Source organism: Oratosquilla oratoria, chromosome 20 (genome assembly GCF_046742065.1).
Source record: "Oratosquilla oratoria isolate Oo_2021 chromosome 20, ASM4674206v1, whole genome shotgun sequence".
In the NCBI taxonomy this organism is placed as follows: domain Eukaryota; kingdom Metazoa; phylum Arthropoda; class Malacostraca; order Stomatopoda; family Squillidae; genus Oratosquilla; species Oratosquilla oratoria.
The window spans coordinates 28,023,664-28,050,527 of NC_134796.1; the positions used below are offsets into that span (position 1 = coordinate 28,023,664).

General features: G+C 39.7%; 1 protein-coding gene across 2 annotated transcripts in view; it reads right to left on the minus strand.

Annotated features, from left to right (window-relative positions):
• Nucleotides 1–4,825: 4,825 nt before the first annotated feature.
• The window catches only part of Nhe3 (Na[+]/H[+] hydrogen exchanger 3), a 165,068-nt gene continuing 143,029 nt past the window's right edge, over nt 4,826–26,864 (minus strand). Inside the window, exons 12-13 of one of the 2 annotated variants that reach the window (XM_076203772.1) lie at nt 6,854–7,084; nt 4,826–6,228 (exon numbers count right to left, since the gene is read on the minus strand). In XM_076203772.1, the coding sequence (XP_076059887.1) occupies nt 6,127–6,228; nt 6,854–7,084 (333 nt within the window). In that variant the 3' untranslated portion in view covers nt 4,826–6,126. The remainder of the gene's footprint in view (nt 6,229–6,853; nt 7,085–26,864) is intronic. The other variant, XM_076203773.1, reaches the window with a different exon arrangement.

The following is a 26,864-nucleotide window of genomic DNA, read 5'->3' on the forward strand; positions in this document are numbered from 1 at the left end:
GGAAGAACTAGAGAAGGCGAACAAAAACTTAACTAAGGAAATTGAAGAATTAAAAAAACAGTTAAAAGAAGTAAAAGATGAGAATAAAGTCTTAAAGGAGAATAATAAGGAGAACAAGGAGGGTTGGAAAAAATTCAAGAAAATAGCAAAGTTGCATTCACTGACATAATCAGACAGCAAATGAATGAACAAACTGAAAACTCAGTTATTAAAGTGATGAGACAGAAGGAGAATATAGTAAGAGACTTAGCAGACAAAACGAAATGTATAATTATATTAGGAATGGAAGAGAAACATAACCCAGATAGAACCACAAGAATCAAAGAGGAAAATGAAAAAGTAAAACATTTACTAGAATTAGTTCAGGAAGATGAACCAGAAATAATGAAACAAATCGAAGAGAAATTCAGGCTAGGGAAATATAGTACAGACAAGACCAGACCAATTAAGATTAAATTCAGGTCACAAACTACGGCTGAGAATATCTTATCCAAAACAGGGAAACTAGCAACAAGTGAACAATATAAAAAGGTATGGATAAAAAGGGAAATGAATAAAGAGGAAAGAGAGGAAGAAAAACAGAAAAGACTTGAAGCAAAGGAAAAAAACGAGATAAGAACGGAGTCAGAAAAAGAGAGATTCTATTGGAGAGTAGTGAATATGAAACTAAAGAAAGTCGACAAGAGAAAAACAAAAGGGAAACAGAGAACACAATGGAAGTGGCAGAAAACTAAGAGTGTCTTACACAAATATAGATGGATTAATAACAGGATTGAATGAGCTGAATGATTATTTGAAAGAAAAAGAACCAGACATAATGGGAATTGTAGAAATAAAATTAAAAGGTCCACTACCACCCAACAGTGTAGGACATGATGCATATAATTATTGGATTAGAAACCGAGTGAAAAAGGAAGGGGGTGGAGTTATGTTCCTGACTAAGAAGGATATAAACGTGAAGTGTGTCACATATGGAAAGAATACAGTAGAGATGATGATGATGGAAGTAGAAGACAGAGATAAGAAGAACAGAAAGTTTGTGATAAATTATGTGCCCCCTAAAACAGCCTCATGGGAAGAGAGTGAACATAAAAGTATGTTAGAGGACATAAAGATAACATTAAACAAGATAATGGAAGAGGGAGGAAAAATAGTTATGATGGGCGACTTTAATTGCAAAGAAATCTGCTGGGAAGAGAGGACAGTAAAGGGTGGAGACGGCTCATGGGGAAACGCTCTACTTGAGATGGTTACTGACAATACAATGACACAATGGATACAGGAGAACACTAGGTATAGAAATGAAGAAGAGCCATCGAGACTAGACCTAGTAATTACATCCGAACCTAGAATAGTGGACAAAATTGAATATAAAACACCAATAATTAAAAGTGACCACATATTGATTGAACTGGAACTTAATGAAGAATAATATATGAAAAGAAATGAACAATATAGAAAAGGAAGAATGATGTATGAAAAAACAAACTTTGATAAAATAAGAGAATTCTTTCAAAAGGAAAACTGGGAAGAAATATACAAAGAAGAAACAACAGTAGAAGAGAAATGGAATATTTTGACAAAAATTTACAAAAAAGGAGTGGAAAAGTATGTCCCAAGACAAAAACAAGAAAAAGAATATGTAAAATGCTGGTACAACAAAAGCTGTAGGGAGTTAAAAGACAAAAGAGACAAAGCCTGGACCAGATGGAAAAAAGACAGAAGACCTGAAAAATGGAAAATATATACCTGTTATAGAAATGAATATGTACAAATGTGCAGAGAGGAAAAGAGAAAATATGAAAAAGATATCATAGAAAAGTGTAAAGATCAACCAAATCTATTCTACAGATTTGTAAACAATAAACTGAAAAACAAACAAGACTTGGAGAAATTAAGACAGGAGGGAGTTGAATACACTGAGGAAATGGAAATGGCAGAAATTATGAACAAACACTTTAAATCAGTGTTTACAAGGGAGAACATACAACCTGAAGAGAACGAATGGAAAGAGAAAGTCCCCCCAATGGAAGAAATAGAAGTAACAAAGAATGAAATATTAACACACTTGAGTAATCTTGATGTCAGAAAATCGCATGGACCAGATGAAATAGCAAACTGGATTTTGAAAGAATGCAGGAATGAACTGGCAGACAAAATACATAGCATACTAAATAGTTCCTTGAAAGAAGGAAAAGTTCCAGAAGATTGGAAAAAAGCAAATATAGTACCTATATATAAAGGAGGAAATAAAGAAGAACCTACCAACTATAGACCAGTCTCTCTAACAAGTACAATAGCAAAAATTTGTGAAAGAATTATCAAAAGTAGATGGGTAAAATATTTAGAAAAAACAAAGTGTTAAATCCAAGGCAATTTGGATTCAGACAAGGACGATCATGCGTCACTAATTTAATATGTTTCTATTCAAGGCTAATAGATATAATACAAGAAAGAGATGGATGGGCGGACTGTGCATTTTTAGATCTAAAGAAAGCTTTTGACAAAGTACCACATAAGAAGTTGGTTAAGAAATTAGAAACTGAAGGAGGAATACAGGGCAAACTACTAAATTGGATGGAGGACTTTTTGCAAGAAAGAAAAATGAGAGTAGTGATAAGAAACCAGCACTCAAAATGGGATGAAGTAATAAGCGGTGTTCCGCAGGGAACAGTACTGGCCCCAATAATGTTTGCTATATATATTAATGATATGGATGAAGGAATAGAAAGCTATACGAGCTTCTTTGCAGATGATGCAAAACTACTTTAAAGAGTGAAAACTGAAGAAGATTGTGAATCACTACAGAGAGATCTAAATAAAGTACAAGAATGGTTTGAGATGAGGTGTCTGAGAAGTATGGTGGGGGTTACTAGGCTAGACAGAGTGAGAAATGAGGAGGTGAGGAGGAGAACAGGGGTGAAAAAGGATTTGGGAGAGAGGGTTGATGAAAGGATATTAGGATGGTTTGGACACATGGAAAGAATGAGTGAAGAAAGACTAGTAAAAGAGGTATGGAAGGCAGATGTGGAGGGAGCGAACATGAGGGGACGTCCTAGGATGAGGTGGATGGATGGGGTGAAGGGGGCTTTGGGGAGGAGGGGAATGTCTGTTGAGGAAGGAAGGGAGAGGACGGAAGACAGAGGTGAGTGGAGAATGGTTGTATATGGATGATGTTGTGACTGCATGAGGAGGAATGGGCGGGGGGGTGGGGTAGTATGTGTGAGTAAATTTTGACGCAGCCCGAAGGGATTTCTCCCCGTCCTCTCCTTATATGCAAAGGGGGACGGAGAGGGGGGTCGCCGATTAAATGAAGCGGCCTTGCTGTGGATGTACTGTGTCTTGCGACACTGCTTCTGACCCAGGGCGGTGGGCAGGGTGCAGGGATGACCCGTCATCCAGGAGGTGCTCAGATGAGAGGAAGGGTGGGAGGGGTGTGGAGTGTATTTAGGGATGAAATGGGTGGGAGTGTTTTTATGCCTTTCCCTTTTTGGCTACCTCCCTTGGAAGGGGGAAAAAGCCTTGGTATATGTATGTATGTATGTATAATGGAATTTGGAAAAAGCAAAAACAGAATAACAGGATCATATAAATTGGGAGAAGAAGGAATAAAAAAAGTAGAAAATGAGAAGGACCTGGGAGACATTGTTATGAATAATATGTCACCTGAGAAACATATGAATAAGATTTTTGGAGAAACTTATAATCTAATAAGAACAATCAAAGTCGCATTTACATACCTGGATGAAGAAATGGTGAAGAAAATCCTAATCACCCTGATAAGACCAAGATTGGAATATGCAGCAACGATATGGTCACCAAGTACAAAAAAATGTATAAAAAAACTTGAAAGAATACAAAGAGCAATTACAAAATTGGCACCAACACTCTCAAAACTATCATATGAAGAGACTAGAAAAACTTGAACTACAGACACTAGAGCAAAGAAGAGAGAGAGGAGATTTGATAGCTATTTACAGAATCATGAAAGGCATAGAAATTACTGACAGAGAATCTGATAAAATGGGATGACAGAAATACTAGAGGACACGGAAAGAAAATAAAAAAAGACAGCTATAGAAGAGATTTGAAAAAGAACAGCTTTCCTCACAGAGTAATAGACAGTTGGAACAAGTTAGATGAGAAAGTGGTGTGTGCAAAAATAATACATGAATTTAAAAATAGTTTAGATAAAATGAGATATGAAGACGGGACCCCACAAGCATAGCTCCCCTTCCCATAAAATACAACTAGGCAAATACAACTAGGTAAATACACATACACACAAGACTTGAATTAACAAAACCTCTAGTTCATAAAAGAACTATAAATCAAAATATCAAGCTTATAAAATAAATAAAATCAAGCTTATAAACCTGATTTGATGCATGAAAGATTAGTATCAACAAATATTTTCTACATAAAATAAGCAGAGATGGATAAACTAGCTTCAAAAATGATAACTTGTTCACTATTACTAAAGAAATAATTCAGCACCTTTCATTAATGAAATCTTGCCCAGCAATTGTGGAATTTAAGTACCTTTTAGTTACAACCACTACTTAAATGCTCAACTTTTCTCCACAGTCACATTCACCAATTCCTTGCACAAACAAGCATAATGACAATGTGATGTTTTGTGAAAATAATGTGTGTAAGAATGCTTCATGTTTAGTACAAAGTTTGTGAACAAGAGAAACTAGTAACAGAGTTCACAGATATATGAAAAATGTTAGTAGATATTGTTTATATCTGGAAAAGGGTTTATGATAGTTTGAGATGCTTCTATCTTCAAAATTTTGGTGCTTCATGGTGAACTGAAAATCTTACTACATAAGTTCTATGGAACAAAAAGTTCAAGCAGTGAGAAAATACTATCTATATACCAAAAGGCTATCTTATAATAAAAAGATGTCAACACTATAAGTTATAATTCAGTAACTGGACTTTAGTTATATGGGCATTCCTCCTAACTTCAAGTCACATATCAGTTTCATCTTTATTTGTACACTACAGTTACAAACAAAATACAAGTGAGATATTCTTAACCACCCAAACACTTAGTTACTGAAGTTGTAACTTCAACCATGGTCATGGCACAAGAATAGTAATGCCAGGAAACCAGTCTAAAACAAGCAATAAAACATGGTTATCAATGAGTATCACTTAAAACACTGAAAATATTATTTTGGTAATACAATTAATAATATATCGTGCTAATTACTGTGATTACCTTGTCTCTATTATATGTTCATCATAATCAAATAGCAATAACAAATCAATAGTAATGGAATTTTCCACGTTGATGTGAACAAGTTTGATTACAGTATACAAACGGGTTATTTCTGTCCTTTAGTTATATAAATCAGCACAATGAACACAGCACATAACAAAGCTAAGAGCAAAAGGCTAGTTTTATTTTCCTACTACTGATACAAATTTACTAAAACCATACAAGTGAATGTTTTTTGAGAATGTAAAAATTAATCAATACATACTCTGGCCATGAAAGCAGAGCAATTTATCTCGATCTCCCATGGTGAGGGTCTGCAAAATATGTATAGCCTATCTGCTAATCAATATATGCTTTCATCATTTACCACACCATGGCAAACATGTTCCTTAAAGCACATCTTTCAAGTGACACAATCTTCTGAATAGTTAAAAACTCAATAAGATGTTATACTTCTATAATTAAATCCCTTCAGTATCTAAGTGTTTCAATAAACATCTAAGATTCATCTAATTAGTAATTAGTTATATGCTCAAAGATGCAAGCCTTACCTCTATTTTTTTTTTATAAAACAGAGCTATCCCCAGTTTTAGCTAAATTATACAACTCATATCAAGTGCATATTTGGATTAAACTAATACCATTAATACTTCTTTCTATTCTTCCCCTCTGTTTAACAAGTAATCAAGGCAATTAAAAATATCACCATGATGCTTTTAAAACAACAGGGCTTCACAAATACTATTATATAATGTCAGTATTTACCCGATTATATTTCTAATTAGAAATATACATATGTATGTTAGAAATATACACATGTATGTTGACTGGGAATATACATATGTATGTATATTTCTAATAAATATGGGAAAGATAACAAGAAGATGAAAGCATCAAATGATACTCACAGGACGACTAGAGTCAATAGATGTCCTTGGTCCGGCAGACAAGAGAGACTCGTCCAAAGGCATATCATCATTCAGAGGATCCATCTCCTGCAAAACAGGACCAGATGTGCAACCAGTAAAAATAGAAATCAATACTCTGAAGCTTTAAACAAAAAGGATGACATTGCCTGACAAGATGGTTTCATCTACATCACATTTGATTTTTGACTGGATGACAAAAAAAAGTGGGGGGGTTGTTATACAGTTAGAAGACTCGAGTACACCACCTCCAACTGTTGGGCCCAACTCTAGAAGAGCCATGCCTTGCTGCATTGTTTTTGACCAAGGTCATGTGGTAGGGGACATGGGTGTCCTTCCTCAAGGTGCTGAGGTAGCAGAGGTAGTTGAATGGATTTTATTCATGATGTAGTTGTAAGTGGGGGAAAGGGATGAACCTTTACCAATGGGATGCTAAGAGAGATGGGCAATGAATGGGTTTTAGGTGTGTGTAGGATGGATGTAGCATGGGTGTATAGTTTGACTCAGCCACCACCACAAAATAGGGAAAAGACTCTTTGGCATGTAGAGAAATCTCATTGTGTGTGCAGATTAGATACATATATGGAAAGAACAGGTTGTTTGTTAAGTTAAATTTCCCATCTTTGCATTTCCTCATCCCACTCTAAATGCATGGACTATATACAGATATATAAATACAGTATGATATACTTACTCTAGTTAGCTGCTCTGTTGTGGTGAGCAGCCGTGCAATAGGGTTGCAGCATACAGGCATAGTGTCTAGGAGTGTTGGACGACTGTTCGTCAAGAAGGGTTTCATGAACCTCACATCAAAACTAGACCATACTCTGAACAAGTAGGCCTTGTCTGATTTGGGTCCAATACTGGATGGCCCTGCACCCCCCATTTCTCCGCCATCCCCTTCCGAATCCCCTGTCGAGGGACCCTGCATAGATGAAGAAAAAAGCAAGGCATAAGTAACAGACTTAATAATAACAATAATGATAATGATGATGATGATGATGATAATAATAGTAATAATAATAATAAAAATAATAATAGTAATAATAACAATAATAATAACTATCTTTACACCAAGGGGTTCCCCCCTCATAAGGGAGGTAGCCAAGTCAAAGGCACACACCCACTCCTATCCACCATCTTTGTTTCCCTCCCATCTTAGCTTCTTGTGGATGAAGGGTTATCCCTATCTCCTGCCCACTGACCAAGTCAGAAGCAATGCAGCAAGATGCAGCACATCCACAGCAGGGCTACCTCACTTACACAACAACCCTCCCCTCTCCATCCCCTCATGCAGAAATTTAGAGATGGGGAGAAATCCCTTTAGTTTGCATCAAAATATCATCCATACACACCCGTTCTCCACTCACTCCTATCCTCTGCCTTCTCCCTTCCTTCCTCTACAGACATCCCCCTCTTAATCAGAGCCCCTTTCACTCCATCCATCCGTCTCTTTCTCTGCCCTCCCCTAAAATACACTCTATCCACCTCTGCTTTCCACATCTCTTCCTAATCTTTCTTCACTCATCTTTCTATAGGTCCAAACCATCCCTAATACTTTTCAATCGGCCCTACCTACCAGCTCCCTTCTCACCTTGACTTTCCTTCTAACCTCCTCGTTTCTCACTCTATCCAACCTGGTAACCTTAACCACATTTCTCAGACACCTCATCTCAAACACATTCAAACTAATCCTTTCTGCCTCTCTTAAATTCCAAGTCCCTGCCCCATACAGTGTCTTTGGCAAAATCACTCCTTCATATAATCTTTTTTGCATCCATTCAGATGCCTGTTGCTCATGACACTTTTCAACCCCCCCCCCTCCAAGACATTTAATTGCTTCTCTTATTCTACAGGTTACTTCCACTCCCACTCCTCTCTTTCCTGCCACATGTAACCCAAAATGCTTCAAACTGTCCACTTCCTCCAGCCTCTCTCCTTACTTCCAAATTACATATCATCACCTTACTTTTACCCATATTTACTTTCAACTTTCTCCTATCACATACCTTCCCAAAATCTGTCACTTACTGCTTTAATCCCTCCTCTGACCCTGCCACAAGTGCAGTGTCATCTACAAGCAATATCTAGCACATAACAATGATAATAGCAAGCCTTTAGGTTCAGTGACTGGAAGCCCACAGCCACCATAGCAGCTAGTATCAGTCTTCAGCCCCTCCCATAAATCCATCTGATAAGAAACTTTGGACAATCATCTGTGTTGCATTAGTGTAGGGTTATTTCTGTGCCACTGGCTTGTAATAGTAGCATGTGAACAGTTGCCAGTTGTCCACTTTTATATGAAAAGATGAAGGAAATGGTCAAAACTAGCAGGGAGTGATGTTAGGCCCAATCCAGAGATGGAGTATTAGCCCCTTTGGATTGCACCTTTAGGTGGAGGTAAAGAGGATGACATGTTTCAATGATGGGCAGCAGCAGGGAGAGGATTCCTTCTAATGTCCATCTCACAAGACTACAAATTGCAAGAACCTGTTGATTCCCATGCAACATATGAATATGATAAAGAACAAATTAAACCAACATGTGCATTATGCAATATACATTGTTTACTTCATATTATGGGTCATGCCCAATCACAAGACCTTCCTTCAAAAAATACATTCTTCCAATTGTTGAGCCTGAACTCACAAGAATATCCTTATGTGCCACTTTATATGATGTAGCTATCATGATTATAAAGCAAAACATGGAATCCCATACATACCAGGATTTGAAGTATGAAAAGGAAAAAAGAGTAAGGGCAGCTTTCTATATACAAAAGCCATATGCTTCAATGGTGCAGAAAGAAGCATGAAAAAATTATGAAAGTACTGTACCAAAACAAGTTTACCATACAATCAAGCAAATTGCCAGTCTTGTTTCAATATATAAATTACTTGTATACAAAAGTATTTAAAGGTATGTATCCCTTTAGTATATAGGAAATTTCCTGTACTACAAAGTCTATGTATGAACAAATTTGACCGAAGGGATTCCTCCTCATCTTCTCCTTTTCTGCATGAGGGGACAGAGAGGGGGTGATCGTCGATTTAATGAAGCAGCCTTGCTGCGGATGTGCTGTGTCTTGTGACACTGCTTCTGACCCAGGGTAGTGGACTAGATGCAGGGATCGAATGGGTGGAGTGTGATAGGGATGGAATGGGTGGGAGTGGTATTTATGCCTTTGTTTTTTGGCTACCTCCCTTATAAGGGAGAAAAAAGCCTTTGGTATACGTATGTACAAAGTCTATCTTACTATTTTTAGCCAGTGACATAGAAACAGTTCCAAATAAAAAAATATCCTTTAGTGAAATAGTACAAAAACAGATGGAGGGAAATACAAAGGCATAAAAGTGATTAAAGAAAAGGAAAATTGGGTGAGGGATACAGTTGACAAAGGTGAGTGCATTGTGGTCCATAGTATCCAGGAAAAACATGATGTGCATAGATACCAGAGAGAAAAGGAGAAGGAAATTTTGAAAGAAATACAGGATGAAGGACAAAATCTCAATAAAGGAATCAATGAAATCCACAGAATAGGCAAATATTCAAGAGAAAAGCAACATAGACCGCTGAAAATAAAACTAAGAACTCAAATTATAGCAGAGAAGATATCATCAAAAGTGGTTAAATTGGAAAACAGTGAGAAATTCAAACACATATGGATACAAAAGGAAATGAGTGATGAGGAAAAAGAGAAAGACAAAGCTCTCAGAATTGAAGCCAATGATAGAAATGAGAAAAGAACAGAGATGGAAAAAAACAAGTTTTTTTTTTTGGAGAGTGCTGGACTTGGTGGAAAAAATTGTACATCAAAAAAAGGGAAACTTAAACCAAAAAAGTAAGGATAATATGAAACTAAAGGTGGCATACACATATATCAACGGCATTATCTCTGGAATCAATGAACTAAATGACTATCTAGAAATGGAAAAACCAGACATCATGGGAATTGTGGAGACAAAACTGAAAGGAAATATATCAACAAGCATAGTGGGACAAGGTCTATACAACCACTGGGTGAAAAATAGAACAGAAAAGCAGGGAGGTGTCATGATATTGACCAAAAAGGGTCTAAATGTGACAAAGATAAATGAAGGCCAAGGCAATGTAGAACTATTTATGATCAAAATTGTAAACAAAAGGATGAAAGGCAGAAAAATTTTTGTAGTGTATGTGCCACCAAAAACACAGGCTTGGTCGGATAGCAAACATTCTAAATTACTGGAAGACATAATGAATGTGCTAAATGAGTTACTAAAAGATGATGGAAACATAGTAATCATGGGCGATTTTAATGCAAAGGATATAATCTGGGAAAAAATTATAGTAAAAGGGGGAGAAGATCATTGGAGCAACATCCTACTAAATATGACCATCAAATACACCCTAACTCAATGGGTTAAGGAAAATACTATAGAAATAATGAGGAACCGTCGAAACTAGACTTAATATAAATTTCTGAACCAGATATTGTGAACAAAATGAAGTACAAAACACCAATTGGAAAGAGTAACCATATACTAATAGAGTTTAAATTAGAATAAAACAATGTAGGTAGAAGTGAAAAGCATAGAGAAGGAAGATTAATGTACAACAAAACAGATTTTGAAAAACTAAAAAAAAAAAAAAATCCAAAACACTAACTGGGAAAAATTGTCCAAAGAGGAAACAAAGATGGAAGACAAATGGAACATATTCAAAGAAAAGTACAGGTAAACGTCGACTTACGATGGCCGCGACTTACGATTGTTCGACTTTACGATGACGACGACGACGACGACGACGATATGATAATTTAACCCCTTCCATGCGGTGCCGCACACGTAGGCGTCATGAGGAGCAAGTGGATTCGCGACGCTGCCATATCGGCGTCTTGATTATATTTATTGTAGTCGCCCCTGTGTTTTTACATTCTCTCAAATGTGCCCTAAATCCCATTCTCTGTGGTTTTCAAAATTCGCGGGTGAAAGAGAGAACGATTGATATAAGCGGTGACTATATTTTATGATGCGAGTATTATTACGTCACGTCGTACGGCTGGCATTGGCTGCTGCCCGCGAGATTTAAGTCCCGTACTGAAAATACATATTATAGTGTTTGAATATGGTAAAAAGGATAAAAATAATTAAATAAACTACTGTACATGTTTAATAGGCTATATTCAGTATCTCTGGTGGTTAATATACAGGTAGGCTAGGTACAGTGACCACGGAACAGAGTGGGGATCGACTTACGATGAGATCGTCTTACGATGGCTCTATCGAAACCTAATGCCATCGTAAGTCGACGTTTACCTGTACAAGGAGGGAATTGACAAATATGTACCAAAAAAGAAACAAAAAGAGATTTATATAAAGTGTTGGTATAACAAAAGGTGCAGCGAGGCTAGAGACAGAAGAGACAAAGCCTGGAAAAATGGAAAAAAGAAAAAAAAAAAAAAAAAAAAATCCAAATGGCAAACATATATAAAACTTTGGAACGAATATGTGAATTATGCAGGAAAGAAAAAAGAAATTATGAAAAAGATATTATAGACAAATGTAAGGATCAACTAAAATTCTTTTACAGATATATAAATGAAAAACTAAAGGATAAACACGAAATAGTGAAATTGCAGGTAGGAGATAAAGAATATATAGATGATACAGAAATGGTAGAAGTCATGATCACACATTTCAGGTCAGCTTTTACAATTGAGAGCTCACAATTTTGGGAAGATAGAAAACGAGAAAGATCACCCAAAATGAAAGAAATAAAGGTAACAAAAAAAGAAATAAGCGATCAAATAAAAAAACCTTGATGTCAGGAAATCGCATGGACCAGACGGAATTGCAAATTGGATATTGAAAGAGTGTATCGACAAACTGACAAACTAAACAAGATAGACTCCTCACTCAAAAAAGGAAAGTTACGGCAAGACTGGAAAGATGCAAACATAGTACCAATATACAAAGGAGGAAATAGGGAAGATCTTAGAAATTTCAGACCGGTACCCCGTCTGGGGTATTTCACCCCATCTGGGGTATTGGCTGCATGTTATTGTGACAAAGTAGCATGCAGTTGATACTTTAGGGTCTATATGGGATGCCCCTATGGACCAGAGCCACACATCATTTTGTCTGTGATAGAGGAAAACTCTGTACATAGAGAAATGATGACACTTTTATACTACGACTGTCCCTCCGTTATGCTGTCCCCCAACCCCTTGTTACTGTCCTGTACCATTTCTCTGAATTTTCATTTCCTGTTTTCGCCTACCTACCTGGTGGTGGGGGCAAAGAATACTGCCACCAAGTATTTCCACTTGAGTTGTAAAAGGCAACAAAAAAGGGATGGGGAATGGGATTAGGAGTCCTACTACCTGTAGCCCCAAAAGGGGACATTCCTAAAAAAGAAAGTAAAGGCATAAGAGGGTCTGGGAGCTTTCCAACCAGTACCCTAAGGTTTGGGTCTTTTAATGTGCATGGATGTGGTACAGATGAGAGTAAAAGGGAAGAGATAGGCAGTATGCTTGTGAGAAGAAAGATGGATGTACTGAAGAGGGGACAAGGGAGAGAAGGGGTGGCTATACTAGTAAGTGAAGAGATAAGTAAGCGGGAAGTGGAGTGGAAGGAGGTGTCATCAAGGTTGATGTGGATGAAGGTGAAGCTGGGAAAGGAGATGTGGGTTTTTGTAAGTGCATATGGACCTGGTAGTGAGAATAAAGGGAGCCTTTTTGGGTAGATATAAATGAGTGCATAGAGGGATTAGAGAGAAATGTCAATGTAGTTGTATTGGGAGACCTAAATGCTAGGGTAGGAAATTAACCAATTGACGGAGTGATTGGGAAGTATGGAGTTCCTGGTAAAAATCGTAGTGGAGAATTGATGGTGGAGATGCGTCTTGAAAGAGAGTTGATGATAGCAAATACAGTGTTTAAGAAGAAAGTAAAGCATAAGTACATATGGGAGAGGGTGGTAGATGGAAGTGTGGCAGATAGAGCATTAATGGACTATATAGTGGTGACCAGGAGTATGGTAGGAAGAGTTAACCCCTTCCATACGGTGCCGCACACGTAGGCGTCATGAGGAGCAAGTGGATTCGTGACGCTGCCATATCGGCGTCTTGATTATATTTATTGTAGTCGCCCCTGTGTTTTTACATTCTCCCTAATCTGCTCTTAATCCCATTCTCTGTGGTTTTCAAAATTCACGGGTGAAAGAGAGAACGATCGATATAAGCCGTGACTATATTTTATGATGCGAGTATTATTACGACACGTCGTACGGCTGGCATTGGCTGCTGCCCGCAAGATTTAAGTCCTGTAGTGAAGTGGTTAAGGATGTACAGTAGAAGCCCGATTTAACGAACAAATTCAGCCAAGGTCCAGTCCGCTATGTGAGAGGGTCTATGCACTGTTGCCAGTTGTTGTGGGACTGTGGGTTTTCTACTTCGTGAAACATGAGGCAACAATTAATTATCCTTATTGTAAACATGCCTACTGTTTACAACAACACAAATTCAATGTGTGCAAGAATTATACATCCACTACATACAAAATATCTTACCTACACCACCAGCATTTTCCCCCTTACAAGGGAGGTAGCCAAAGTCAAAGACATAAATCCACTCACACCCATTTCATCACCACATACTCCATTCCCATTCACCAGCTCTCCTTCCCTCTTTTCTTGGCTCCTCCTGGTTGACGGGTCATCCCTGCATCTCACCCACTGCCCTGGGTTAGAAGCAATGTAGCAAGACAGCACATCCACAGCAAGGCCACTTCATTTAATTGGCAACCCCCCTCCTTATCCCCTCATTCAAAAAAGGAGAATACAGGGAGAAATCCCTTCAGGCTACATCAAAATATCATTCACACGTATTCCTTTACCCACCAATCCCCCACCCACTCCCTTCCATTCATCACAGCATTATCCATACACATTTTCCACTCACCCATATCTTCTGTCTTCTTCTTTCCTTCCTCAACAGACATTCATCTCTTTCCCAATGCTCCTTTTACCCAATCCATCCATCTCATCTTAAAAATCTTAAATCCTGTAAAACACAATTTATCTAATATCTAATCCCAAAGTATTTTGCATGAAAATTTTATCACATTCAACAACAGACCTCCTTATAATATGACCAGTCATGTCTTTCTAATACCTTTGCAACCTCTCACCCTTCACTACTCATCAAGAATCATTCAAGAAATCCATCATATCCGAAGATGTCCCAAGAGAATGGAAGCTAGCTAATGTTACTCCCATATTCAAAAAAAGTGATAAAAAAAGAAACCAAATAACTACAGACCTATAAGCTTGACTTCAATCACAGGAAAAATGATGGAAACTATCATCAGAGATGCTATCAAACATCATTTACAAAATAAATGTTTGATAAATGATAACCAGTATGGATTCAGACGGAAACACTCTTGCGTGACTAACTTACTCAAATTCTACAAGTCATCTCGAATGATGACAAAAGAAACAATATAGATTAAATATATCTACACTTTGCAAAATATTTTGATACCGTCCCCCATGAAAGACTACTTACTAAATTAGATTCACACGGAATAAGTACATACCGTATGTACTCGTCTATAGGTCGATCTCGTGTAAAGGTCGACCCCCCATTTTTGGCCAAAAAATCTGGAATTTTCCATATACCTCATGTATAGGTCGAGTGGCTTTTTTGTTTTGGTGCTGTGAGCATTCCACTGTCTTAATGCTTTGAAGTGGCGTGGCTTGCCTGGTATAGCAATTGATTATTATAGTTTTTTCACTTCATTAATTCTGATGTATTTTGGTTTATGTTTTTTTCAAGTTCACTGATTTTAATATCTAATAAGTTTCACTGAAGTTGCTATTTCAGCAGAGTGAAAAACTTGAACAGATTACCAAGTTTTTTTTTCATGAAAGTAGCAGTTGCCGACAAGACTGACGAGTTAAACACCATATGAGGACGGAACCTTTATTTGTAATATGTTTCGCTTATTACAGCCTTTTCAAGTACAAGTTGAGATACATATGCTTGAGATTAAATAAGGGAAAAGGAGGGAACGGGGAGAGGAGGAGGAGGAGGAGGGGGATTGAACACTGGGAAAGGTTGAGAATGCTGGCCCAAACATCCTTGGGCAAAATGTTCACAAAGGGTGGTTTTAATATTTTAATTTTTTTTGCTGGCCATGGGTATTAGGGGAATTATGTGGGGCGAGATGTTGAACATGCCCCTATTTTGTTCAATAGTGTTCGTTCCTTGAATGATCGCTGCTTCTAAACACTTCCTGCAGATTTTGTCTGGTTCTCATATCAGCAGCTCTGCATTCTTCCAGTCCATAAGATAGTTTTCCTTGTTTCTATGTGTCACACATGCATTGGTGGTGAAATCATGCCTGATGTCGTAACGGTGTTCACGTATTTGTGTATTCAGGTCGCATTACGTTTCTCTGATGTAAACTTTATCACATCCAGAACATGGAATACGATAAACACCAGCTTTGGTGCCCAGTGTTTGGTTGTTGTGTATTTTCGTCTTTGTGATGTCTTTTATCCACTACTTCCAAATTGGTGGTTCTTAAAATATGTGTCAGGTTGGTGGCAACGTCGCTGGTTGGCAACACGAGATGTCTTGTTGTGCAGCAGGACAGCACAACAAGACGTATCGTGTTGCCAACCAGCGATGTTGCCACCAACCTGACACATATTTTAAGAACCACCAATTTGGAAGTAGTGTGCCAGACAAGCAGGACAATAAAAGACATCACGAAGACGAAAATACACAACAACCAAACACCGGGCACCAAAGCTGGTGTTTATCGTATTCCGTATGGGGTTACTGTATCTAGAAGGAATTTCACATGTTTTGGTACGTACCGTGTATTTCATGTCCCCATTGTTTACTGGTAGTAACTAGTAGGTAAATATTTTTATTTCTGAACCTAAAGAAAAGGTAAGAGTTCTTCCTAGCCATTTCTTGTCATGTCTGGATTTCAACCTAACAAGATTATTACTTGTGTATAGGTCGACCCCAAGGTTTTGGCCTAAAAAAAAATTCCTTAAGATTTCGACCTATAGATGAGTATATACGGTACATACATATACCAAAGGCTTTTTCCCCCTACACGGGGGGTAGCCAAAAAGAAAAGGCATAGAAACCACTCCCACCCATTCCATTTCCTACAGTATATATTCCACTCCCCTCCACCCTCCTATCTTGGCACCTCCTGGATGACGGGTCATCCCTGCATCCTGTCCACTGCCCTGGGTCAGAAGCAGTGTCGCAAGACACAGCACATCCACAGCAAGGCCGCTTCATAAATTCAGCGACCCCCCTCTCCATCCCCTCATGCAGAAAAGGAGAAGACGGGGAGAAATCCCTTCGGGCTGCGTCAATTTTTTTCTCATACATACTTCCTCACCCCTCATCCCCCACCCACTCCCCCTCATGGATCACAGTATCATCTATACACAACCCTTCTCCATTCAACCCTACCTTCTGTCCTCTCTTGTCCTTCCTCCACAGACATTCCTCTCTTTTGCAATGCCCCTTTCACCCCATCCATCCATCTCATCCTACGACGCCCCCTCATACTCACTCCTTCCACCTCTGCCTTCCACACTTCTTTTATTAATCTTTCTTCACTCCCTCTTTCCACGATGCCCCCTCATATTCACTCCTTCCACCTCTGCCTTCCACACTTCTTTTATTAATCTTTCTTCACTCACTCTTTCCATGTGTCCAAACCATCCCAATACTCTTTCATCAACCCTATCTCCCAGTTCTCTTTCCACCCGTTCTCCTCCTCATTCCTCACTCTATCCAGCCTAGTAACCCCATCATACTTCTCAGACATTTCATCTCAAACACATTCAAACTCCTTCTCTCTTCCTCTCTCATGTTCCATGTTTCTGCCCTGTACAATGCTGTTGGCACAATCACTCCTTCATATAACCTCCTCTTAGCATCCATTCCCAGATGTTTATTTCTCATTACACTTTTCAATCCACCAAGACATTTACTCGCTTCTCTCAATCTACATTCTACCTCTACCCCCACTCCTTCCTTTCCTGTCACATTCGCACCCAAGTATCTAAAACTATCCACTTCCTCCAGTTTTTCACCCTTAATGCTCACTTCCAGCCTACTGTCACTCTCTCCCCTTGTACATCTCATCACCTTACTTTTACCCACATATATCTTCAGCTTCTTTCACACTCCTTCTCAAACTCTGTCACTAACTTCCTCAATCCCTCCTCTGATCCTGCTACAAGCGCAGTGTCGTCAGCAAACAACAGCTGGCTCACCTCCCACTTTTCTCCATTTTCTTTAATCATCTCCAATCCCTGACCTACTACCCTTGCATTCACCTCTCGCACCACCCCATACATGTAAAGACTGAACAGCCAGGGAGACATAACACATCCCTGACGAAGTCCCAACTTTACCTCAAACTATTCACTCTCTCCATTTCTAATCCTAACATAAGCTCTACTACTCTTGTAAAAACTCTTGGCTTCTCTTAACAGCTTTCCTCCTATCCCACAGTGCCTTTCTGTCTACCCTGTCAGAAGCCTTTTCCAGATCCATAAAAGCCCAAAAAACATCCTTACCTTTTCCTAAAGCTTTCTTACATATCTGTCTTACCACAAAAATCTGATCTACACATCCCCTACCTGACCTAAACCCACACTGTTCCTAACCAATCATTCCCTCTGTTCCTCTCCTAATCCTCTCAATCAAGATCCTCCCATAAGCCTTCCCAACTACACTCAACATGCTGATCCCTCTGAAACTACTACATTCACATTTGTCCCCTATTCCCTTGTAAAGCGGAACTATACAGGCACTCCTCCGGCACTCTACCCTCTCTTAAGCAAACATTAAATAACCTCATCAGCCAGTCCACCATCACTGTACCTCCTTTCTTCAGACATTCTGCATGGCATCCATCCAACCCACGTGCCTTACCTGCTCTCATCATCTTAACAGCTGCTTTCACTTCACTCTTCCCTATTTCTCCTCCATTTTCCTCACTCATCACTCTCATTTTCTTAGCGCTTCCCACTGCAACTACCTTTCCCTTCCTATCCTTCACATTTAGCAACTCCCTAAAATACTCTGCCCACCTTCCTCTCACTGCCTTCTCTTCCATTATCATCTCTCCATCTGCACCTTTTACCTTTTCTTCTCTACTTGATTCACCTCCTTTTTCTTTTTTAATTTCCTTCCAAAACATCTTTTTATTGCTTCAAAAAATTTGTCATAATCTTACCCCATTTCACATCTGCTCTCCTCTTTGCTTCCTTTATCTTATGCTTAATAATTCTTTGCTTCCTCATCCCACCACTCACTACCCTTCCTTCTATTTCCTCCTGCCCTCCTTGTTCCACACACCATCTTTGCACACCTTATCACTCCTTCCTTGAACCATCCCCATTCCTCCTCCACTCCTAGCTCTACTCTATCCTTTACTCCCTCCCACTCCTCTTTCAGCTGCTTATACTCACTATCCTTTTTTTTTTCTTCTAATTCAAGCAGTTCACTCTAAGTACCTCCCTACCTTCTGCCCTTTTCCTCTTTCTCCACCTATTCTCCACTCTCAATTTACCTTCCACCAGAAAATTCTGATATTCCCTCACTCTCTCCCCTTAGAACATGTATATCCTTAACTCTTCCTACCATACTCCTGGTCACCACTATATAGTCCATTAATGCTCTATCTGCCATCCTTCCATCCACCACCCTCTCCCATATGTACTTATGCTTGACTTTCTTCTTAAACACTGTATTTGCTAACATCAACTCTCTTCCAAGACACATCTCCACCATCATTTCTCCACTACGATTTTTACCAGGAACTCCATACTTCCCAATCACTCCGTCTATTGGTTTATTTCCTACCTTAGCATTAAGGTCTCTCAATACAACTACATTGACATTTCTCCCTAATCCCTCTATACACTCATTTATATCTACCCAAAAAGCCTCCCTTTCCTCTACGCTCTTCTCACTACCAGGTCCATATACACTTAGAAAAACCCACATCTCCCTTCCCAGCTTCACCTTCATCCACATCAACCTTGATGACACCTCCTTCCACTCCACTACTCGCTTACTTATCTCTTCACTTACTAGTATAGCCACCCCTTCTCTCCCTCATCCCCTCTTCACTCCTAAGTACCTCCCAGCTACACTCCCAAACTCACAGTTGCCCTTTCCTTTCATTTTAGTTTCACTCAAAGGCAGTACATCCATCTTTCTTCTCACATACTGCCTATCTCTTCCCTTTTACTCTCATCTGTACCACATCCATGCACATTAAAAGACCCAAACCTTAGGGTACTGGTTGGAAAACTCCCAGACCCTCTTATGCCTTTTCTTCTTTTTTTAGTAATGTCCCCTTTTGGGGCTACAGGTAGTAGGATTCCTAATCCCATCCCCGTCCCATTTTTTGTTGCCTTTTACAACTCAAGTGGAAAGACTTGGTGGTAGCATTCTCTTCTCCCACCACAGGGTCAGCAAAAACAGGAAATGAATATTCAGAGAAATGGTACAGGACAGTAACAAGGGGTTGGGGGACAGCATAACGGAGGGATAGTCGTAGTATAAAAGTGTCATCATTTCTCTATGCACAGAGTTTTCCTCTATCACAGACAAAATTATATGTGGCTCTGGTCTGTAGGGGTGCCCCATATAGACCCTTAAGTATCAACTGCATGCTACTTTGCCACAATAACATGCAGCCAATACCCCAGATGGGATAAGTGGTACCCAATTAAGTTGGACTAGTAATTGGTTGAATGATTGAAAACAGAGAGTTGTTCTAAATGGCAAAACTTCTAGATGGAAAAAATTATATTTGACCATGGACTGAAACCTATTATCTCCAAATTTACTGATGATACAAAATTGTGTGGAATGGCAAATGATCACTTAATCCAATTAGATATTCAATAAGATTTAGATAAACTACAGCAATGGTCTGAAAAGCAGCTAATGAAATTTAACACAAGTAAATGCAAGGTTATGCACATAGGTAAAGATAACAGTAAGTACAACTACAAATAATTTGGAAATTCGTTGACAAAAGTGGAGTGACAAGGATCCCAGCGTAATTATCAGTAATGATCTCAAATCATCTAAGCAGTGTATTTTAGCCTCTGAAAAAGCAAATAAGATTCTAGGACTGATTGTGAGATCTTTTGACTTCAAAAGTCCATCTCTCATTAGCAAGCTACATAAATCATTAATTCGTCCACATTTGGAATATGCTGTTTCTGTAGGGTCACTGAGTCTCATTAAAGACATTGACAGATTGGAAAAAGTACAATGGCAAGCCACAAAACTGATTTCAAATATAAAAATAAATCATATGAAAATCGAGTAAAACATACAAATCTATTTTCCCTAAAAAAGCATAGACTCAGAGGTGACTTGATACCAGTCTTTAAGACTCTAAAGGGAATTGAAAACATCAAAAGTGACAAAAGTTTCACACTGAATGAGAATCCAACAAGAAATAATGTTCTTCAACTGTCAGGAAATAACTTAATTTGGAAGTGGGTAGAAACAACTTCACCAACTGTGTTGTTAATGAATGGAATAAACCTCCTGCAAAGGCAGAGGACATCCTAAAAAAAGTAAAGGCATAAGAGGGTCTAGGAGTTTTCCAACCAGTGCCCTAAGGTTTGGGTCTTTTAATGTGCATGGATGTGGTACAGATGAGAGTAAAAGGGAAGAGATAGGTAGTATGTTTGTGAGAAGAAAGATGGATGTGTTGGCCTTGAGTGAAACTAAGTTGAGAGGGAAGGGCGAGTGTGAGTTTGGGAGTGTAATTGGGAGGTATTCAGGAGTGAAGAGAGGGAGAGGGAGAGAAGGGGTGGCTATACTAGTAAGTGAAGAGATAGGTAAATGTGTAGTGGAGTGGAATGAGGTTTCCTCAAGGATAATGTGGATGAAGGTGAAACTGGGAAAGGAGATGTGGGTTTTTGTAAGTGCATATGGGCCTGGTAGTGAGAAGAGTGTAGAAGAAAGGGAGACTTTTTGGATAGATTTAAATGAGTGTATAGAGGGATTAAGGAGGAAAGTCAATGTAGTAGTATTGAGAGACCTTAATGCTAGGGTAGGAAATGAACCAATTGATGGAGTGGTTGGGAAATGTGGAGTTCCAGGAAAGAATCACACTGGAGAGTTGATGGTGATGTGTCTAGAGAGTTGATGATAGCAAATACAGTATTTCAGAAGAAAGTCAAGCATAAGTACACATGGGAGAGGGTGGTGGATGGAAGGGTGGTAGATAGAGTGTTAATGTATTATGTAGTGGTAGATAGGAGTATAATAGGAAGAGTTAAGGATGCACATGTGCTAAGGGGAGAGTGTGGAAGAATATCAGATAATTTTTTGCAAGGTAAGTTGAGAGTGGAGGATAGATGGAGAAAGAGGAAAATGACAAAAGGTAGGGAGGTGCCTAGAGTGAACTCTTTACATGAAAAGGAAAAGGAGGAGTACAGGAAGAAGCTGAAAGAGGAGTGGAAGGGAGTGAAGGATAAAGTAGAGCTAGGTGTGGAGGAGGAATGGGGATGGTTCAAGGAGGGAGTCACAAAGTGTGTAAAGATGGTGTGTAGAACAAGAAGGACAGGAGGAAATAGAAGGAAGGGAAGTGAATGGTGGGATGAGGAAACAAAGAAGGTTGTAGAAGACAAGAAGTGAGCTTTCACAGATTGGTTACAAAATAGGACGAGGGAGTCATATAAGAGGTACAAAGAAAAGAGAAGTAAAGCAGAAGAAAAAGGAGGCAAATAGGAGAGCAGATGTGGAATGGGGTAAGAGTATGACAGAAAATTTTGAAAGTAATAAAAAGATTTTTTGGAAAGAAATTAAGAGAGGAAGAGGAGGTGAATCAAGTAGAGAAGAAAAGGTAAAAGGTGCAGATGGAGAGATGATAATGGATGAGAAGCAGTATGGGGAAGATGGGCAGAGTATTTTAGGGAGTTGCTTAATGTGAAGGAGGATAGGGAGGGAAAGATAGTTGCAGTGGGAAGTGCTAAGAAAATGACTGTGATGAGTGAGGAAAATGGGGGAGAAATAAGGAAGGATGAAGTCAAGGCACTTGTTAAGATGATGAGAGCAGGTAAGGCACCTGGTCTGGATGGATGCCATGCAGAATGTCTAAAAAAAAAAGGAGGTACAGTGATGGTGGACTGGCTGGTGAGGTTATCTAATGTTTGCTGGAGAGAGGGTAGAGTGCCAGAGGACTGGAGGAGTGCCTATATAGTTCCACTTTACAAGGGAAAAGGGGACAAGTGTGAGTGTAGTAGTTTCAGAGGGATTAGCTTGTTAAGTGTAGTAGGGAAGGCTTATGGGAGGATCTTGATTGAGGGGATTAGGAGAGGAACAGAGGGAGTGATTGGCGAGGAGCAGTGTGGATTTAGGACAGGTAGAGGTTGCGTAGATCAGATTTTTGTGGCAAGACATATGTGAGAAAGCTATAGGAAAAGGTAAGGATGTTTTTTGGGCTTTTATGGATCTGGAAAAGGCTTATGACAGGGTAGACAGGAAGGCACTGTGGGAGGTATTACAGATATATGGGATAGGAGGAAAGCTTCTAGAAGCTGTAAAGAGTATTTGTGAGAGTAGTAGAGCAGGTGTCAGTATTAGAAATGGATAGAGTAAGTGGTTCGAGGTAAAGGTGGGATTTCGTCAGGGATGTGTTATGTCACCCTGGCTGTTCAACTTATACATGGATGGGGTGGTGCGAGAGGTAAATGCAAGGGTGGTGGGTCAGGGATTGGAGATGTTTAAAGAAAATGGAGAAAAGCGGGAGGTGAGCCAGCTGTTGTTTGCTGACGACACTGCGCTTGTAGCAGGATCAGAGGAGGGATTGAGGAAGTTGGTGATAGAGTTTGGGAGAGTGTGTGAAAGAAGAAAGTTGAAGATAAATGTGGGTAAAAGTAAGGTGATGAGATGTACAAGGGGTGAAAGTGGCAGTAGACTGGAAGTGAGCATTAAGGGAGAGCGACTGGAGGAAGTGAATAGTTTTAATACTTGGGTGCAAATGTGGCAGGAAAGGGTGGAGTAGAGGTAGAATGTAGATTGAGAGAAGCGAGTAAATGCCTTGGTGGATTAAAAAGTGTAATGAGGAATAGACATTCGGGAATGGATGCTAAGAGGAGATTGTATGAAGGAGTGATTGTGCCAACAGCACTGTATGGGGCAGAAACATGGAGTATAAGAGAGAAAGAGAGAAGGAGTTTGAGTGTGTTTGAGATGAGGTGTCTGAGTAGTATGATGGGGGTTACTAGGCTGGATAGAGTGAGAAATGAGGAGGTGAGGAGGAGAACAGGGGTGGTAAGGGAGTTGGGAGATAGGGTTTTTGAGAGAGTATTGGGATGGTTTGGACAAATGGAAAGAATGAGTGAAGAAAGACTAGTAAAAGAGGTATGGAAGGCAGATGTGGAGGGAGTGAACATGAGGGGGCGACCTAGGATGAGATGGATGGTTGGGGCGAAAGGGGCTATGGGGAAGAGCTGAATGTCTGTTGAGGAAGGACGAGAGAGGACAGAAGACAGGGGTGAATGGAGAATGGATGATGTTGTGATGCATGAGGTGGAATGGGTGGGGGGATGGGGGATGAGTTAGTATGTGTGAGAAAAATTTGAAGCAGCCCAAAGGGATTTCTCCCTGTCTTGTCCTTTTCTGCATGAGGGGACAGAGAGGGGGGGGGGGGTCACCAATTTAATGAAGCAGCCTTGCTGTGGATGTGTTGTGTCTTGTGACACTGCCTCTGACCCAGGGCAGTGGACAAGATGCAGGGATGGCCCGTCATCCAGGAGGTGCCAAGATAAGAGGGAGGGTGGAGGGGAGTGGAGTGTATTAGGGATGGATTGGGTGGGAATGGATTTTGTGTTTTTTTTTTTTTTTTTGGGCTACCTCCCTTGTAAGGGGGAAAAGGCCTTTGGTATATGTATGTTATTATTTGTCTGTTTATTATTATCTGCTTATTTATTATTATCTATAAATTTATTATATACTATTTACTTGTTTGTTTATTATTTAACTTATGGAAAAAATGAGTGAAGAAAGACCAGTAAAAGAGGTGTGGAAGGCAGATGTGGAAGGAGTGAACATGAGGGATTGACCTGGGATGAGATGGATGGACGGGGTAAAAGGGGCTTTGGGAAAGAGGGGAATGTCAGTTGAGGTAGGATAAGAGAGGACAGAAGACAGGGGTGAATGGAGAATGATTGTATATGGATGATGCTGTGACACATGAGGTAGAATGGGTGGGAGATAGGGGATGAGGGAGTATTTGTGAAAAATAATTTGACGCAGCCCGAAGGGATTTCTCCCAGTCTTCTCCTTTTCTGCATGAAGGGATGGAGAGGGGAGGGGGGTTGCCAATTTAATGAAGTGGCCTTGCTGTGGATGTGCTGTGTCTTGTGACACTGCCTCTGACCCAGGAGGTGCCAAGATAAGAGGGAGGGAAGAGGGTGGAGGGGAGTGGGGTGGAACAGGGATGGAATGGGTGGGAGTGGTTTTTATGCCTTTGTTTTTTGGCTACCTCCCTTATAAGGGGGAAAAAAGCCTTTGGTAGACATACCTCCTTTGAAATCCATCATAATAATTTTTGTAGCTGCCTCTAAATAAAGTTTACTACAAAAGATTCAAATACAATCAAATCTATTGTTAAAATTCTGCAAATAAGGATTACTGGGTACAAACTGTATTGGTACTGTTAATGCTGGTACTTTTTTTTAAACACTGCAACCTCATTAACATTTCTAAAAGCCAGATAGAATATATGTGCCTTGACTTCTCATAGGAACAGGGTTACAGAGAGCAAGATACCTAATCCCATCACTCCATCCCTTTTTAGCTGCTTTTTATGACCCAAGTGGGAAAACTCAGTGGCAGTATTCTTTCTTCCCTCTACCACAGAGGACAGGCAAAAATAAAAATATAGGGTGCAGCAAAATTATCTGACACATTTGTAGGTTCAATAAAAGCCAAATAGAGTAAAGAACATTTCTTTTTCTAAATGTACTTATGCCATTTTGTTTATTTATTATTTATTATTATTTTTCTTTTTTCAGTAGCCAACAGAATGAGCATTCCTGGTGCATTTCAGGCCTGGTAGACATGATCCTGTACCTACTCAAATCATGATACTGTTATGAGTTACCAACTTCAGAGCTAGTGGATCAGCAATGAAATGAAAATCAACTGGCCGACCTAGGAAAATATGGCAATGATATTACAGTAACGGCACCCATTTGATTGAGTTAATTTTTAAAAACATTAAACAAAATGGCATTATATGTACATTTAAAAGGAACAAAAATTTTCTTTAATCCATATGGCTTTTATTAAACCTACAAATGTGTCAGATCATTTTGCTGCACCCTGTATACTCAAAGAAATTATTCAAGACAGTATTAAGAGGGAGACAAAATAGAGGGACAATTGCAGTACTGTAAAATATATATATACCAAAGGCTTTTTTCCCCCTTACAAGGGAGGTAGCCAAAAAACAAAGGCAAAAAAACCATTCCCACCCAATCCATCCCCATCACACTCCACCCTCTTCCCTCCCTCTTATCTTGGCATCTCCTGGATGACGGGTCATCACTGCATCTTGTCCACTGCCCTGGGTCAGAGGCAGTGTCTCAAGACACAGCACATCCACAGGAAGGCCGCTTCATTAAATCAGCAACCCCCCCCCCCCCTCTGTCTCCTCATGCAGAAAAGGAGAAGACTGGGAGAAATCCCTTCGGGCTGTGTCAAATTTTTCTCACACATACTCTCTCTCCCCCCAACCCCCACCCATTCCACCTCATGGATCACATCATCATCCATACACAACCACTCTCCATTCACCCCTGTCTTCTGTCCTCTCCTGTCCTTCCCCAACAGACATTCTCCTCTCCCCCCAACCCCCACCCATTCCACCTCATGGATCACAACATCATCCATACACAACCACTCTCCATTCACCCCTGTCTTCTGTCCTCTCCTGTCCTTCCTCAACAGACATTCTCCTCTTCCCCAAAGCCCTTTTTACCCCATCCATCCATCTCATCCTAGGTTGCCCCCTCATGTTCACTCCTTCCACACCTCTTTTACTAGTCTTTTTTCACTATTCTCTCCATGTGTCCAAACCATCCCAATACTCTTTCATCCACCCTATCTCCCAGCTCCCTTTACAGTAAAGCAAGAGTTTACTGTAAAATAAAGGAGCATAATTTCTCTACAAGTAGAGCTTTCCTCTATCATATACCAAATAATGTGAGGCTCTGGTTCATAGAGTGCCCAATATAGTCCCTAAAACATTGGCTGCAGGCTACTGAGCAATTTATACTGCATAATAACATGCAGCCCCCACCCCAAGCAGGGGTATAACCAAAGGGATTTCTCCCCATCTTCTCTATTTTCTACATAAGAGGATGGAGAAGGGGGGGGGGTTGCTAATTAAGTGAAGTGGCCTTGCTGTGAATATACTGTCTTACTGGATTGCTTCTGACCCAGGGCAGTGTGAGGGAGACAGGAATGACCCTTCATCCACAAGGAGCTAGATGAAAGGGAGGAGAGGGTGGTGGACGGGAGTGAAATGGGTGGGATGGGTACATGCCTTTTGACTTCACTACTTCCCTTATAAGGGGAAAAATCCCTTGGTATATAGATAGAACACATATCAAATTATAGCATAATAC